Source organism: Schistocerca piceifrons, chromosome 2, assembly GCF_021461385.2.
Source record: "Schistocerca piceifrons isolate TAMUIC-IGC-003096 chromosome 2, iqSchPice1.1, whole genome shotgun sequence".
NCBI lineage: Eukaryota > Metazoa > Arthropoda > Insecta > Orthoptera > Acrididae > Schistocerca > Schistocerca piceifrons.
In genome coordinates, this window is record NC_060139.1 from 779,498,845 (window position 1) to 779,517,449 (window position 18,605).

General features: G+C 42.3%; 1 protein-coding gene across 9 annotated transcripts in view; it reads left to right on the forward strand.

Moving 5' to 3' along the window:
• The window catches only part of LOC124777617 (sodium bicarbonate cotransporter 3), a 960,712-nt gene that overhangs the window by 609,537 nt on the left and 332,570 nt on the right, over positions 1-18,605 (forward strand). For all 9 annotated transcript variants that reach the window (XR_007015757.1, XM_047253082.1, XM_047253080.1 and 6 more), the window contains one exon: positions 13,672-13,809. Coding sequence is in view for 8 of the 9 variants with exons in the window: in XM_047253082.1 (XP_047109038.1) it covers positions 13,672-13,809 (138 nt within the window). In the remaining variant the exon portion in view is untranslated. The remainder of the gene's footprint in view (positions 1-13,671; positions 13,810-18,605) is intronic.

Below are 18,605 nucleotides of genomic sequence, written 5' to 3' on the forward strand. Positions count from 1 at the left end.
CCAGTGAGGCGGGCGCGCGCCACCTGATTTGCTCTGCGTGCGGCGGTCAGCCGCTGCACAGTTTGCCCCCCCCCCCCCCTCCCCCCGCATTCCTCCACCCCCCTCTCTCTCTCCCACCCCCTCCTCTCTCTCTCTCTCTCTCTCTCTCTCTCTCTCTCTCTCTCTCTCTCCCTCTCCCTCTCTCTCCCCCCCCCCCTCTCCCTCTCTCTAGGCCGTGGGTCTTTTAAAGATAAAATTAATGGAAGTCAAAGTTCCCAAACACCACTGATTCTACATCTTTCTTCCGACTGCTACCTCCACGTAATTCTTATCCCCTTTTCTCCTCCCCCTACATCTACATCTACATTTATACTCCGCAAGCCACCCAACGGTGTGTGGCGGAGGGCACTTTACGTGCCACTGTCATTACCTCCCTTTCCTGTTCCAGTCGCGTATGGTTCGCGGGAAGAACGACTGCCGGAAAGCCTCCGTGCGCGCTCGAATCTCTCTAATTTTACATTCGTGATCTCCTCGGGAGGTATAAGTAGAGGGAAGCAATATATTCGGTACCTCATCCAGAAACGCACCCTCTCGAAACCTGGTCAGCAAGCTACACCGCGATGCAGAGCGCCTCTCTTGCAGAGTCTGCCACTTGAGTTTGCTAAACATCTCCGTAACGCTATCACGCTTACCAAATAACCCTGTGGCGAAACGCGCCGCTCTTCTTTGGATCTTCTCTATCTCCTCTGTCAACCCGACCTGGTACGGATCCCACACTGATGAGCAATACTCAAGTATAGGTCGAATGAGTGTTTTGCAAGCCACCTCCTTTGTTGAGGGACTAAATTTTCTAAGGACTCTCCCAATGAATCTCAACATGGCACCAGCCTTACCAACAATTAATTTTATATGATCATTCCACTTCAAATCGTTCCATACGCGTACTCCCAGATATTTTACAGAAGTAACTGCTACCAGTGTTTGTTCCGCTATGATATAATCATAGAATAGAGGATCCTTCTTTCTATGTATTCGCAATACATTACATTTGTCTATGTTAAGGGTCACTTGCCACTCCCTGCACCAAGTGCCTATCTGCTGCAGATCTTCCTGCATTTCCCTGCAATTTTCTAATGCTGCAACTTCTCTGTATACTACAGCATCATCCGCGAAAAGCCGCATGGAACTTCCGACACTATCTACTAGGACCACCACCACCTCCTCCTCCTCCTCCTCCTTTTCCTCCTCCTCCTCCTCCCCCTCCCCCCCCCCTGCTTTTCCTCCCCACTGTGAAGGAATTATCCGAATAGGACGGAAATCGATAGATGTTATGCACATATACAGAAAAACATATGATTACAATTTCAGGAAAATTTTATGGTTTTGTTCACAAGAAAGAGCAACTCAATAACGCGACAGTCTACGTCTAGCCCTTACTAAACAGTTCTTCGCCTTGGCATTGATTGATGGAATTGTTGGACCTCTCCTGAGGGGTATCGTGGCAATTTCTATCCAATTGGCACTTAAGATCTTAAAAATCCTGGCATGGTAGGAGGGACAAGTTAGTGCTTGGTAAGCACGAAGACAAGCTGTGCGGTGTGTCAGCATCTTGCTCATATGTAAGCCCGGGATGACTTTCCATGAAGGGCCATAAAACGGGGCGTATAATATCGTCGAAGTGCCTTTGTGTTCAAAAGGAGTCGCAGATGACAACCAAAGGGGTCTTGCTACAAAAAGAAATGGCAACCCAGACGATCACTCCTGATTGTCGGGTGGTATGGCGGGCGACAGCCAGGCTGCTATCCCACTACTGTCCGCGGCCTTTCCACGCACATCTTCGCTGTTTATTAGGGCTCAGTTCGAAGTGGGACTGATCACTGAAGACAATTCTACTCCAGTCAATGAGATTCCGGGCCGAATGTGCCCGACACAACTGACAGCGGAATTGTTGGTGTACAGAGGTCAATGATATTGGGCTCAGCGGGCGCCGTGAGTTCACCCTTCTTTCTGTGAGCTATATGGCAGGCGATACCGCTTTCCGCGGCGTCTCCAGACACATCTCATAGACTCTAGATTATCTTCAGTGATGAGTCCTGCTTCTAACTGAGTCCTGATGACCAGCGAAGAAATGCGTAGAGACGCCCTAGACAGCGGTAAGAGACCAATTTGATTGTCGCCCGCCATGCGGACCGAAAACCAGGAGTGGTGATCTCGAGTGCCATTTCATTTCACAGCAGGACCTCTTTGGTTGCCGTCAGCAGCACCCTTACAGTACAGCGGTACGTTGACGACATTCTACGCCCAGTTTTGTTATCCTTCATGGCAAGCCATCTTTGCCTTACATTTCAGCAAGATAATGTCCGCCCGCACATCGCCAGAGTTTTTATTGCTTGTCTCTGTGCTTGCCAAATCCCACTTTGACCAAAAATGTCGTCAAATATCTCCCTAACTGAGCATGTTTGGAGCATTATGGGCAGGGCCCTCCAACCATCTCGGAGTCTTCAACAGGCCAATTGAACAGAATTTTGTACGATAAAAAAATGTTCAAATGTGTGTGAAATCCTATGGGACTTAACTGCTAAGGTCATCAGTCCCTAAGTGTACACACTACTTAACCTGAACTATCCTAAGGACAAAAACACACACACACACACACACACACACACACACACACACACACACACACACACACACACACACACACCCATGCCCAAGGGAGGACTCGAACCTCCGCCGGGACCAGCCGCACAGTCCATGACTGCAGCGCTCTAGACCGCTCGGCTAATCCTGCGCGGCTTGGTACGATATCCCTCAGGTAAACATCCAGCAACTCTATCAGTCAATGCCATGTCGAATAACTGCTTGCATAAGTGCCAGAGGTGTATCAAAGCATTATTGACCTGTTCAATTCGTGAAGATCTTTCTCTTCAACTAATCATCCTATTTTCCCGAAACTGTAATCATTTATTTGTCTGTACATGAACATCAGATCTACAGATTTCCGTCCCATTAGGATAATTCCTGCGTGGGGCTTCGCTTTTTCTCTTCGAATATATTACAAGGTTCTATTCTAAAATTATTTTTTTTCTTTGATATGTAACTGCCGGCATGAACTGTCGAAAGAGCCTACTATCAGACATTGGAGTCGCACTCCATGAGCAGTTTGATGGTAGAGCGCAGGCGACATGTTACTAATAACTGCTAGCAGACACGAAACGAGAAGCGAAATTTTAGATTTTACACAGAACTTCGGTGGGCTCAAGGAATTTTTATAAAGGAGATTTTTTTGTTCTAGGACAGAATTGGATTTGTAGAAATATAAATATTGTAAAGAAAAGACCAGAAAAAATGTGTAATTGAAACAGAAAGACGACGGATAATGCGTTATGAAATGCACTAATAGTGATTTTTTTTTAAAAAAAGAGTATTTCTTATTAGTATTAAATTTTAAACGGTATACATTCATTTTTCTTTTAACACAAGTCCATTTAGTAATTAAAATATCAAGTAAACTGAAATTTTATATTATTTTATTACGTCTGGAAAATTTGAAACAATTTTTCATATCAAGTCGTTTTGAACAGATTGAATCAACATAAGTATGTCAGGAAAGGACCGTGAAATGAGACGTCTCCTTGATGCAGTACGAGTGAACTATGAATAAAGTGACATCTCGCTCATTCAGAACGACTGAAATATGAGTAGAGTGCGATCACATTGCACTCTCGTGCAGCAGTGTCTAGAGCAGTTGTGCTTTCATACATTGCATGCGTGTATAGGGACAGTGTTGATTTTGTGTTTCTAATTGCGAGAGGCCATGTGGCATATTTTTAAAAAATGCAATGCCTGAAAGACAACAGAATAGCAGCCAGAACGAGTATGTTTTCTAGAAAGTACTCTGTGTACAAAGGAGACGCCACAGGAAGAGCGTTGGTTTGGGCATTGGCCGGAAATGTTACGTAGACTCACAAGGTATCACATGCGCTCATGTGGAGAGCCACGAGGCACGCGAGTGCGTTGATGGTGATCATATATGTTCACACAAGGCCCTGCAGGGTGGTTCCGGAAGCGCCAACGAGGAAGGGGTGACAAAGCCTGTTGCACAGAAAAAGGCGGGGCAGCTTAGCCCGTGGGAGAGTTCAGTACAGAAAGTGGTCCAGGAGGGACGTCTGCGCAGATAAAGCCCGGGGCCTGGACTTGTAGTGTTCGCTCTGGCTCTACTTGCGCTCGTACTGTCAAACTTCCATTTAGCCTTCTCCTTGCTAATTAACTGGACGAACCTCCTCCAGTCTCCGACACTCGCTGGACAAGACGGTCAGAATTTCAGAGAAACTCGGTAAGGGTGTTGCCAAATTATTTTAACACTGTTTCCTTCTCAAACTGAGACAGAGTGGCGCACTAGGTAACAGCTAGAACTGTTCCAAATTTATCTCGATTTCGGCAGTGAAGTGATACTCTTTCTCTTTCACATTTCACTTTTCTTCTGCTCCGCCTTCTCCAGTTCCTGTTTTTCACATTCCTTCTCGTCATCTTTCACTGAGCAAAGTGGAGCAGTGGTCAACACACCGGACATATTCGGACTAACCTAAGGACATCACACATATACATGCCCGAGACATGATTCGAACCTGCGACCGTAGCAGTCGCGCGGTTCCGGACTGAAGCGCCTAGAACCGCTCGGCCATCACGGTCGGCAACAGAAGCACTACGAGAGCAGATTAAAATAATAATTGAGACTGAATAACAATACAAAATGGTCATAATGTAAAATATTAATTATGAATAACAATAACAACACTCAACAACCACTCAAATTGTCATAAAAATAAAATAATTAAAAAGTCTGAAATGATGAGGTGTTTCCAAAAGCTGCATAGGTGTACGAAGGTGCTTTATTCGCAACCACTTGTTTCCCGTCGGTATAAACACATCTTCAGGCTTACAATTTTTACGTTTCCATAGTGTAGATCGATAACTACGGAGTCCTAGCTTTAGGGAAGTTATCCACGTTAAGAATCAAACCAGAATGGTGAGTCGTCTTAATAAAATTGAGTCTACCTAAAGATACTGATTAAAATGAACAAAGGATGGCCCATATAATATTTTACAATATACGGTAGGTAAAAGCTATATAAAACCAATGAAGAAAAATTTAAAATCCCGTGTAATGTGCGTACTAAAATATTAATACTTATTACGTGCACTTTTACTTTAAGTAACTGAATAAAGGAATAAGTGAAGTTATAGTTATTTAGTCTTAGTTTTAATGATCGTCGGCGTTGAATACGCAGGAGATAACATTACTTCGCACAAGAGGAAGAGAACCGATTGCCTCGGTATGAAAGACATACCACCGCTGAAGCAGTTCGGGGAAATAATGGCAAATCTGTAACAGGATGGTACAGCGAGGTGTTCACTCTACTCCGACTGACTGCAGCTTCTGATATGAAAGCAACAGGATTTGAGATGAAGTTGCAAATCGGACTGCATACAGGAGTTCGGCAGGTCGAGATTCAACAGCTCATCTTCGTCATAATCGACTGGTTATCTGCAGAAGGTTTCTGCCATATTTTAGTTACAATAATCGAAACTAAGAATAAACTACACACGTGGAAATAACCGCATCAACTCTTGTTAAAACATACCGTAGATACATTTTTCTTAAAAAAATGGTTCAAATGGCTCTGAGCACTATGGGACGCAACTGCTGAGGTCATTAGTCCCCTAGAACTTAGAACTAGTTAAACCTAACTAACCTAAGGACATCACACACATCCATGCCCGAGGCAGGATTCGAACCCGCGACCGTAGCGGTCTTGCGGTTCCAGACTGCAGCGCCTTTAACCGCAGGGCCACTTCGGCCGGCATTTTTCTTAAGAATGAAAGACGACACCCTAGACGTGCGTCACCTACATACAGGAAAGAAGTAACCTTACAACAGAGAAGCCATTCATACGATTTAAGGATCTTAAATCCCAAGTGACAAGCAAACGGCTTAAAGTTGACACGAAAATAGAGAAAAATATATTAGGGACACTTCGACATGGGAGGGGGAGTGGGGACGAGCCTGAAGAAAAGACAAAACATGCGATAAATGTCGTGACCTAGATTATACAAATTACCTTTCACAAAACACGTTACTCAGAATTGGATTATTTTAAGCACAATGCAATCTGTCATCCGATGTTGTGAAGTGGTCGTTAGTACCGAACTTCACTACACACTCGGAAGACGTGCAGTGTGGATGGAGTAAATAACAGTGCACTATATCGTTCAATTCGATGTGCACAGTGAAACATCATCATCATCTCAAGTGGACAAAATGGTAGTCCGCGCTACGGTACAAAAGCCGTTACCGCAGGCAGCTTGACAACTCGCTGACACGGCCTCTGCCGCCCACATCACGTAATCTGGGAGTAAGCTGAGCTAGCAGCCGGAGCCTTTTCGACCGTCATAACTGGGAGTAATCAGCCGGGATTGGCGCCCGAGCTGCCGGTAATCGCTTTTCGTGAAACACCATCCAGGGATTGATGGTCGTCCATCCCTCGCTGCCAACGGCCCGTCCGCCGCGACGGCGTCACTCCGATCTATCCCAGCCCTGCAGCACACGGCCTGCACTAATACCTGAGCGCAAGTGTAGAGGAGCGATGTGCTGAGCGACTTTGGCAACAACGTGACTAACTGCTCGCGGAAGCTGGGCTAGAAGCTTACTGTACGGTTTTGTTATAAATAGTCTCTCACCAAAACAGACAGCACAGTGATGAACACTCACCACGTATGTGGGAGTATTGTTTCTTTAGCCATCGGTATTCCAAACGGTTTTATGTTGCCTTCCAATTTTATTGTGTCTCAAACTAATTTTGTGCCTTGTACTAATCTTTCTGTGTCTTGTGCTTATCTTTCTGTGCTTTGTACTAACCTTTCCCGCTCTTCTTCTAACCTCATTCTCTCTTCGACTAATTATTCCATCCCTTTGTCTGACTTTTCCCTCTCTTCACATGACTTCCCTCTCTTCGCCTAGCATTTCCCTCTCTTCGCCTAGCATTTCCCTCTCTTCGCCTAGCATTTCCCTCTCTTCGCCTAGCATTTCCCTCTCTTCGCCTAGCATTTCCCTCTCTTCCCCTAGCATTTCCGCTCTCTTCGCCTGACTCTTTCCGCTCTCTTCGCCTGACTCTTTCCGCTCTCTTCGCCTGACTCTTTCCGCTCTCTTCGCCTGACTCTTTCCGCTCTCTTCGCCTGACTCTTTCCCCTCTCTTCGCCCCGACTCTTTCCCCTCTCTTCGCCCCGACTCTTTCCCCTCTCTTCGCCCCGACTCTTTCCCCTCTCTTAGCCCCGACTCTTTCCCTTCTCTTCGCCCCGACTGTTTCCCCTCTCTTCACCCCGACTGTTTCCCCTCTCTTTGCCCATGTTCCAAGATGGAAATAGTTGGAAAGTGACATATAATGAATTCCATGACAGTATATTACCAAACTGATACTTAAGTGTTTGCGTACCTGTAGGGAATGTAGTTAAAATTTCAGTCTTACGTTAGCTTATTTTCAACACAAAGAAGAGCAAGTCCCAGAAATCGAGAATTGTGCAAGTACCTGGTGTCTATAGGGTGTGTCTAACGTCAGTTCAAGTTCTCAGGTTTAAATAACAACGAGCTATGCTCAGAGGATGTGCATGAGCAGCTGAGTCCCCATCTTTCAAATTTCGATAAAGGTCGAATTATTGGCATGAGTGGGCACTGGAGAACCACACCAGCAGATCATAACAGTTGGCTGTACTGCAACGACTGCAGCATGAGTGGTTAATGTATGAACGCACACATGGATCGTTTCAGAGAAAGTACGCCATGATACAATCAAAAGATTGTCTGACTGACTCTGACAAAAGATGGATAAAAAAATTGAAGTCTGGAAAGATGTAACAGACAGTGTGTTTCCTCTAATCATTGGAACATATTACTGTAAACAGGTTTGTGATCATTATTTGTCATGTTTAATTTAACAGTGGCAACATACTACGGACAACAGAAACTTGTATGGTAGAGAGCCAGAGTTAACAGGACATTAGGGGCTTTCTATAGTGTTCAGCGATGAGTCTCGCTTCTGTCTGTGACGGGCACTTCGACTCCAATGTGCCTATAGATGACCTGATGAAAGGTCACAGGAAGCAGCGATGGTGCCCATACCTCTTCTAATCCTGGATTCATGGTATGTGGAGCTACTTGATATGACAACTTAACTTATTTGGTAATTCTTGTTGAGCAGCCAAATGCTCTCCAGAGTTTAGCAAAAACAGGGCAGGCAACCTAATATCATGTTCCAGCGTCAAAATGCAAGACGCCACACTAAATTGCACACCATAAACAACGCCTGGAGTAGCAGACTGATCCTTAACTGGCCTGCCTAATCTCCTGATTTATCACCCATGGAACATGTTTGGCATGTTATGAGATGACTTACAGCTAGAAACCCTTCCGAAATTGCGCAGCATGTGTTTCAGACATTGCAAGAAATTCCTCAAGATGACATTTGGAGGCTGTCTGTCTTCCATGACACAACGGATACGATAGTGTATTCAAGACCTTGGAGTTCAGAGCTCATATTGATGATTGCTATGACTTCCACTTGGGTGACAGTGGAGATGCTCATCATATAACAAGCATAACACAATCAAACTAAGTTCGATAACAGTCAGGTTGGTGCTCCATGGAATAGCACTTCCCATTTCCATCAGTGTATCTTGTGCTAATCTTTTAATCTCTACGTGACTATTGCACCCAATATCCTCCATAATTTGTTTCACCTCCATGATCCTAGAAGGTGCTAATTCTAAGTCTAGGGGACTGATGACCTCAGATGTTGAGTCCCATAGTGCTTAGAGCCATTTGAACCATCTAAAGATCATTAGTGTCAAAACTTCCTTCGACCCTTGGTGGGGAAACCATTCCACATGTGATATTTTTGTCACATTAAAAAACTGTCTTTTTGTCTCATCTAAACGCTCTAAAATTTTGCATACATTGGTTTTTGCATCCTGTGTTACTAAAAGACCGTATTTTTTGAGCATGTTATACTGCATATAACAGTGTGTATAGTAAACAATATAATCAGAACTTAATAGCGACTGTGTAAAATGTTGGACAACGTGAAGTTTTAGTGAAATTATGCCATGTAGTAATTCACATAAGGCATGTATTTCGTCAATTTACTTCACATTAGTTATCACTTGGGTATATGCCCAGACAAGGACGCAGTGGCTGTAAAAATACAAATTTTGACATATTTCAATTGTTTGGAAGTACTAGTTTGTGGTTACTTCATTTTATATACTTTCGAATGTGATGTCATTTCTGTGACTAGGAGCTTGATGATAGTCTGTGACTGAAAATGAGTTTGGATGTTAATACAGCATTGGATAAATTTGTCGAAGCTATGGGGCTCCATCTATAAAAAATGCTTTATTATTTCGATCTTAGTGGCGGAAGACAACGACCGTTGGAGTTGGAAGTGGGGTGTGAAGGAGATGACACCTAAAAATGAGCGGAAGCGAAGTGTAACAGCGTCTAACTCATAGATTTCGGTGTTTATTTGATAGGTGACCGCTGAAATAACATTTAACTTACCCTAACGTGAGAAGGGATGGAAATGGCTGAAATGTAAACAGTTGTGGAAATAACTGACATCAGCGTCAAATCAATAATTTTCCCTCGCCACTAGTTTGGTTTGTTGTTTGGTTGATTCATGGGAGAGGACTAAACAGAGATGTTATCGGTCCCATTGGATGAAGGAAGGATGGGGAAGGATGTCAGCTGCGCCCTTTCAAAGGAACTATCCCGGAATTTGCATGAAGTGATTTAAGGAATTCACGGAAAACCTAGATCAGGATGGCCGGACGCCGGTTTGAATCTTCGTCCTCCCGAATGCGAGTCTAGTGTGATAGCCACTGCACCACCTCGCTCCCTGGCACTAGCTTCATTGGTGAGAGTTGCAATGACTTGTGACCCCTACGAATAGTTAAAAGGTTGCGAATATAAACAGCAGCGCCCATCTTGTAAGTTCTGCTGAGTGGATTTAAAAATGTTTGTATTTCTGAACGAGGAGGAGCAACTAAACGTATTGTATATAATAAAATTTCCTTTGAATTAAAGTTACAATGAATTTGTAAAAGATTTTACTTTATTTGTCTGCCATATCTGTACTTCAAAACCATTCTCCATAAAGTTTTTTTCTACGGTATACTAAATTACATTTCTCTCCTAATATAACATTGATGTAAACAAGTAATCAAAGCAATAATCTAGTTTATAACGGAAGGACCCATTCGTAATTTTCGTCGTCTTGTTTTAAATGTTAAGAAATATAAAATTCTGCACTTCTCAAAACGAGATGTATCTCATTAGTGTCATATCACTACAAAGTCACTGAATCCCAAAGTTACAACCGGTTAACTCACATAAATATATGAGTGTAACAATTTGTAGGGTAACTAAATGGAACGATCACATAGACTCACATTGTAGGTAAAGCAGGTGACCGACTTCGGTGCATTGGCGGGATACTAGAAAAATGCAATCAGTGCGCAAACGAAATTTCTTAGAAACCACTCGTGCGTTCCAACCTAGACTATTGCTGAAGTGCGTTGAACCGATATCAAATGGAACTAACAGAGAATACTGAACGTATCCAAAGAAGACCAACATGTTTATTTGACCCCTTGGGAGAGTGTCACCGATTTACTCAAAACTTGAACTGGCAGGTGCTTGAAGATAGACAGAAACTAACCGGTAAAAGCCTACTTATAAAGATTCAAGAACCGGCTTTGCCTGAAGAATCTAGGGTTACACAACGACCCCCAACGTATCGCTCCTGTATGGATCATAAAGATAACATTAGACTAGTTACAACCTGCACAAATACCTTTAAGCAATAACTCTTCCCGCCCTCCATAAATGAATGGAACAGAAAGAAGACCTAATACGATTTTGTAGTTCCTATGTTGTTCGGAAACACGATGCAATATTCCTTCGAACACGCACGCACATCCGAAGGAACAGGCAATCCAGTGACTACAGACGTTGGTAAATACATGAAATGTATTCGGAGTTCCGAATTTGGAGATGTGGGTAACCATCAACTGTATAATTGAATAATGATAAACAAAATTTTCTGCTGGACCGGGACTCGAACCCTGATTTCGCGCTCAGTGCGAGCGGTCGCCTTATCATTGGGCTATCCGAGCACGACTCACGGCTAGACGCAAACTTCCATACGTTGTTAATCACGTCTCTACAACCTGGACTCGTAAATTCCTCATGTATGTAAACTAGTACGAGGGTGAGTCAATGAAAATCTTAATTTTTTGAAATATTATTTATTGTGCAGAAGTGGTACAAAGCTGTATCACTTTTCAACGTTATCTCCCCCACGCTCAATGCAAGTCCTCTAGCGCTTACAAAGTGCATAAATTCCTTTAGAAAAAAATTCTTTTGATATCCGCGCAATCACTCATGCACTCGTTGTGCTTGACGTGGACGAGGAGCATCTTCCACTGAAGCCACACCTTTGCGAACTTCCTACTCCATTTGTAGACTTGCTGCTGTGAGAAACATGCATCAACGTACTGAACCTTCATTCGTCTATGACTTCCAATAGGTTTCACACCTTCACTACGCAAAAACCGAATAACAGAACACTGTTCTTCCCTGGTACCGCGACGGTATGTGTGTATCTGCACTATGCTGCCACCTACAGGCCATTCTGCACTCTGTTTGTAGCACGCTTACCAACTTACAGGATAACGGCGAGAAATTTCGATTTGTTATTACAAATTTAAGGTTTTCATTTGACTCACCCTCGTACATCTTTTATGTAAATTCTTGAACAGTTGACATTTTAAATGAAAGTCGCTTGCCTTGTGTTGGGGGATAAAGTCAGCCGTGCTGTGATAGTTTAATGGTAAGGTGACCCATCGCGATAAGCGGGAAATCCGGGTTCGAGTCCCGGTCCGCGACAAAGGTTCATTGTTGTTATTCCATTAGACACCTGATGGTTGCCCATATTCGCAACTGCAATACATTTCATGCCAAACCCGTAATGTTTAGTTCAGTGGGAAGTTCCCTTTGCCATGCACTTCACATGATTTGAAGAGTATAGATGGAGATGTAGGTGTAGACTGGTGTCAACCGTTTAAGGGGCTCCAGAAAGGCTCAAAATCATGAAAAGTTCCATTTTTACTTTTTTGCGTTTTCTGAATCTGCAGACTATTACCTTTTAATGGATATATAATTTATTCAATTCCGAAGACTAGAACTATTTTTAAATTTTTTTTGATATGTGTTCTACATGGGCGTGACCCACTGTGGCGCTGTTAAACTGCTGTCAAATGGTGTTATTATTAACGTCCGTGTTCATCAGGTACATTTTAGTGATGTGAGATAAAGTATGTGTTGTGGCTAACCTGTGATGGTTCAATATATATCGCTGGTGTGATTGTCGATTGTTTCATGTTTATTTGCTCTGTCGTTATCTCGAAAATGTTCGTAATTAATTCTGTTTCTTGAGTCTCTGTTTTGTTGAAGTATAATAATGAGTAAAAGTAAAGCTATTAGAAATCCTCTGAAGGCTTTTAAGAAAAGGAGAAATGTTGGAAAGCCAAAGGTATGTGTTATTACTGTAAACAATAAAGACGATAACCAAGTGAGTGAACCTAACCTCTCAAGTACACCTGCCCATAGCAGTCAAAGTGGGAAAGAAAATACTTCACAGAAAAAGCTTGGTTCAATGAGTGAAAACTATGAATGTTTTATGGGCGAATCGGATGTGAATGAAATATTTGATATGTCGGTTCTCAAAGGAATTTTTTCAAACTGTGTAAGATGTATTCATTGTAGTGAAGTTGGTCTGGAACTCTCCATAATAAAGCACGTAGGACTTGCTAGTGAAATACAACTGAAATGTGATAAGTGTTCATACATGACCACCTTTTGGAACAGTGTTGCAGTAACTGCAACTGAAGAAAGTGGTAGCAAAATCTACGAACACAACAACGAGCGATGCTTGCTTTAGACAAGGAACGCCTTCGGGCTGCAGACAGGGCTGTAAAGAGTCTAGAAATACAAGCAAGAGTAAACAGGAGGAGGAACAAGAGGAAGCTGGAGGAGGAGTTTGCAGAGGATGAAGATAATCCATCCTATGGACCTGGAATGCACTAAAAAGTTAATCCAATCTTTGTCGCTCGATTCCCAAAACTTTTATTTTCTCATACTAATTACATGTTTTCTAAGGATCTTCCAAACATATTTGTTTCAAACTTTCAGTAAATGTTACACAGTACCTTCTGCATAATTTAACACAGCCTTTTTCCAAAAAGCTGTATATTTTTGAATATATACATAAAAAATTGCAAAAAAATGTTGTGAATTTTCATTACAATTGAAAAAAAATCGCCTTTAATAACTGAACAAAAATTTTGTAAAATCCCTGTGTTAAGTTGTAGCCCATATTCCAATAAATAATCAAGAAGTTCAACTTCCTACCTCAAATACTTTGTGAGGAAAGATGTAATTTATAAGCGTTATTTTAACATTGCAAGTATAGGGCGTTCCGGAGCCCCTTAAGCACGTGCACTTATTGAACTGTGTGTGGCTCTGCCTCGTGGGTGAGTGTTGCTGACGTTGGCCCGTTGCGTTGTGTTGTGTTGCAGGCCACCGGGCGCACACGGTGTTCGTGGGCGTGCACCTCCCGGGCCGCCGCCACTCGCACCACCGCCGCCATTCGCACCACAGACACCACCGCTCCACCGACAAGGACTCCGGAGCTTCTGGGGACGATGAGCGGCCCAGTGAGTGCCACGCCAACGCCGCCTCCCCCCTCCTCAACTGTTCTCTCCCACTGCGCTTTTTTATGTCACGCCGCGCACACTCAGATGATCGCTACTCCCGAGCGACGTCCACTGCTAGCAAACTGCTCTGCATATCCGGGCATAGCGATTCCATCTGACGGCTCAAGAGAGATGCGCGAGCATACTTTCTAGCAGCACTGGTGATGGCGAGGACGTCGATCTACTGTTACATAGAAGACATCCTTATAATACAGGGTGGTCGGAAATTCCCGTTACATACTTCTAGGACTTGTAGAGGGGAGTGAGTGCATCGTATTTTGAATAGGAACCCATGTCCGGAAACGTCATCCAACGAGATTACAGAGTGTCGAAGTTATAGGCGCGGGCGTCTGTAAATTCCGGAGTGATTCCGTGATGATGTTACAGACTTTCAAGGATGATGGAGAACGACAAGTGTATTAATTTGAAGTGAGGATCGAGTCGAAAGTTATGAACGAAAACCGTTCTGATACCTCTGACAGTTGAATAAATGTACCGCTTCTTGTGTTGCGAAGAGTGTAGGGCTGGTAACTTTCAGTGGTGGTAGTGGGACTAGAACGAGACAAAATGTCCAACAAACGTGGGCTCTGAAGTACGTACCTTAACAGCTATGAACGAACACTTTTTCAGTAAAGGACATGTGTTTCACATTAGCGAAGATGAACGAATGCTCATAGCTCCTCAGGTATGTAGTTTAGAGCCCACGTTTATTGGACATTTTGTCTCGTTTTTGTCCACACTACCACCACTGAAAGTTACCAGCCCTACACTCTTCGCAACACAAGAACCAGTACATGTTTCCAACTGTCAGAGGTATCAGAACGGTTTTCGTTTACAACTTTCTTCTCGTTCGTTAATGGTACAAGGATCCTTAGTTCATATTAATACATTTATCGTTCTCCATCATCCTAGAAAGTCTGTAACATCATCATGGAATCACTCTGTGGATACGTACATTTACAGACGCCCGCACCTATAACTTTGACGCTCTGTAGTCTAGTTCTATAACGTTTCCGGACATGGGTTGCTAATCAAAATACGATGAACTCACCCCCCTTTACAAGTCCTAGATGTCTGTAACGGAAATTTCCGACCACCCTGTATGACGAAATATAACAACCAGTCACTATTTACATAACTTTGCCAAGACAGCTTTCGGGCATTCACCTATCTTCAGTTGACGAATTACACTGATATCTTAAGATGATTGTTTTTCTTATTACAGAATATTATTCGCCCAGATCGCATAAAAATACACAGTGATTACTAGTTCTAGTAAAATTAAATCGCCATCTACAGCTCATTTGTATAGAAACATTTTTTTTTTTAGTTTTTGTAGGGCCAGTCCATTTTGTCGTCTGTTCACACCAATTGGACACAATTGTAATGTACATAAAGGAACAATTACGGAAAATTCTTACGTCAAAGCAGCATTAAATGCAGATAAATTCGAAGTAAACGTGCCTTATAGAGACGATATTCCACACTACCGTCTCTCGGCATACACTAAGAGAATAGCTGTGCGAACAGTGCACAATAGTCACAAATAAAATACGTAATTTTTCCTTTATGTACACTATAGTAGTGTCCAATTAGCGTGAACACTAGACGAAATAGACTCGCCTTTTAAAACAAAAAAATTCTATATAAATGAATTTAAGATGGTGGTCTAATTTCGCTGAAACTAGTAATCATTATGTATTCTTATACGATCTGGTCGAAAAACTTCTGTAATACGAAAAACAACCACGTTTAGGTTCTGACATCACCTACAACTGCCAATGTTAGGTAATCATCATTTATATCTTAGTCGGTACAACGCTTTTATCGACCGCGTTTCCAATAGTGCAGCTGCCTTTTGTTCTGTTGCGTTGCATAAATAGTTTTAGCTTCACTGATGTACTCTACTCGGTGCATCAGTGAAACTGAAAGAATTTTGGATACTCAGAGACTCCTATAAGCCAAACAACTGCTCTCTTCCATGCCCACACATGTTCCAGATTATTATAGCAGATTCACATTTCTGCTAGTGACTCCTTATAAACATTTCTGCTAGTAACTCCTTATAATTAGTGCTAAGAATAGAGCATAGTATGCATCTCATGCGCCTCCTAGCAGTTTGTAAATTTTGTGGACCTGATTTAACATACATTTTTAAAGATTAAAGAAATAATTGGCACACAACTAGTGAATCTGGCATTTTTGTATTTTCATATGTTAACTGTAAAATGTGCCTGTAAGTCAGTACAGCAACGTCAGTAATTGAACTTGTATTTTATTTTATTCCTATGTAGCTTTAAATTTTATTAGAAACCATAATTGCTTTATTATGAAGGTTTTATATTACGTTGTTCATGAAGAGGGCGCCGCACAGCCAAGCGATGTGCATTCTGCAAAGCCTACCTTCATTACACAGTACTCTTTAACGTACTGTGACAAGAGCCTGAACAACACATGTAGATGGACTAGAGCATATAAAACAACTCCCAAATTTTGCAATGTAATTTACTGTACGAGCGATACAGGCTATGCCATGAGTTGTAATTTTTATATCATTCTCTGATTATGTACGTCTTGTATTCTTAGCATTGATAATGGCTAATTTGTAGCTGGAATCTGGATCTGCTATAATAAAGCTAGAACGGAAAGGACGACTGATGGCTGCTGTATAGCATTTTGAAAGTTATATCCCAGTCGTAGGCGGCATTCCACTTTTCTAACGGAAGGTAATTTGATCAAATTATTAGTTTCTTCATGTTTAGAGTGTGCAGCTGCTCCTTAGTAGCACAGTCAATTAATGAATAACTACACCAGTTGCTAATAAGTTCATTATTCAAGTACGTGGTCTATGTTGACCTTCACGTCCAGGCCATGTTCAAGTGGATCTGAAAATTGTGCTGTGATGATGCATCGTCAAATGAAAAAATATATTTTTTAAGTTTCAATGTTTTGTTGATACAGGACCAGCAAACTTTTCAGTATTTCACGAACCATTTATTAACATATCCGTCACAGTTGCAGTACATATGTTTGACGACTAGTTTCGAACCAGCTGGTTCATCCTCGAACCTGATCTACTGAGGCTCCATTGAACTTTCCTGATCTTAATGACAATCATCTAAATTAGCAAGACATGTTTTATAAATAGATCGCAAAACACTGTAACAATCAACACGTACCTACTTAGCAAGTAGTTTGATTCTGACTTGCTAAGTAGGCACATGTTGATTGAGACAGTCGTCTGAGATCACTTTGTAGAGCATGTATTGCTGTTTTGATGGTTGTTATTAAGATCAGGCACATTCAGTGGAGCCTCAGTAGGTCAGGCTTGAGGATGAACCGGCCGGCCACTGTGGCCGAGCGGTTCTAGGCGCTTCAGTCTGGAACCGCGCGACCGCTACGGTCGCAGGTTCGAATCGTGCCTCGGACATGGATGTGTGTGATGTCCTTAGGTTAGTTAGGTTTAAGTAGTTCTAAGTTCTAGGGACTGATGACCATAGATGTTAAGTCCCATAGTGCTCAGAGCCATTTGAACCATTTTTTTGAGGATGAACCAGCTGTTTCAAAACTAGTCGCCAAACATATGTACTGCAACTGTACCGGATTCGTTAATAAACGCTTCATGAAAAAATCTGATTTTGATTTGATGTTGCTTCACCATATGGTTCAAATGGCTCTGAGCACTATGGGACTTAACTTCTGAGGTCATCAGTCCCCTAGAACTTAGAACTACTTAAACCTAACTAACCTAAGGACATCACACACATCCATGCCCGAGGCAGGATTCGAACCTGCGACCGTAGCGGTCGCGCGGTTCCAGACTGTAGTGCCTAGAACCGCTCGGCCACTCCGGCCGGCGTTTCACCATAGCACAATTTTCATATTCACTTGAAAATGGCCTGGGACTGAAGGCCGAAGCCGATCGCGAACTTGAATAAAGAACTTACTAGAAACTGGAGCGGCTGTTCAGACTATCTGATAAGAAGTGCAGCAGTCGGACAAGAACTAAAACTTAAAACCATAAACGAATAGATCAAGGAATACAAAAATAAATGGAGATAACATATCAACAGGATCAATAAAAAAAACAGGATGCCTAAAACAGCAGTGAATTATCGACCAATAGAGTAAAAGGATAACGATGAAAGATGTGGAGAGATCAAATAGTAACCGAACAAAGACAATAAAGCGCTAAACAAGAGAAAGACAAATCCCTAACACTTGAAGAAAGGAGGACGACATGTTCCAGCATTTTTGTGCGAGCATATGTGGGTACTTTTATGCAGTTCTGTAAAACGCAAACATGTTTTATGTAATAATACTTGGTATGAAATTGGACCTAAACGCAGTAAAAAATAATAATCATAACAGGCATATGGTGTTTGAGATCTAAGTTCATGACAAGAATTATTGCTTAAACATGTTTGCATCTTAGAGAATTATATAAAAGTACATACTGATGATGGACGAATGTGCTGAAAGTTGTTTGGCATTAAGCAGCTCAGTTGTTTGTATAACGTTTCATTGCAGACAACCACCTGCGGCATAGACGTTGGTGGCTCTACCTTGAGGAACAGTACACAGTGGTATCTGATGTATCCACGATATAGTCCCCTGAAAGATAGCACCATGTCATCCTTGTTAAAGTAAAATCACTGCATTGGCAAAAATTTTTAATGTGTGATGAAAGTAATCGATTTATCATATATGCTGTAATTTTTTTCGATTATATCATAATTCAGTCGTTATTTTGAAGC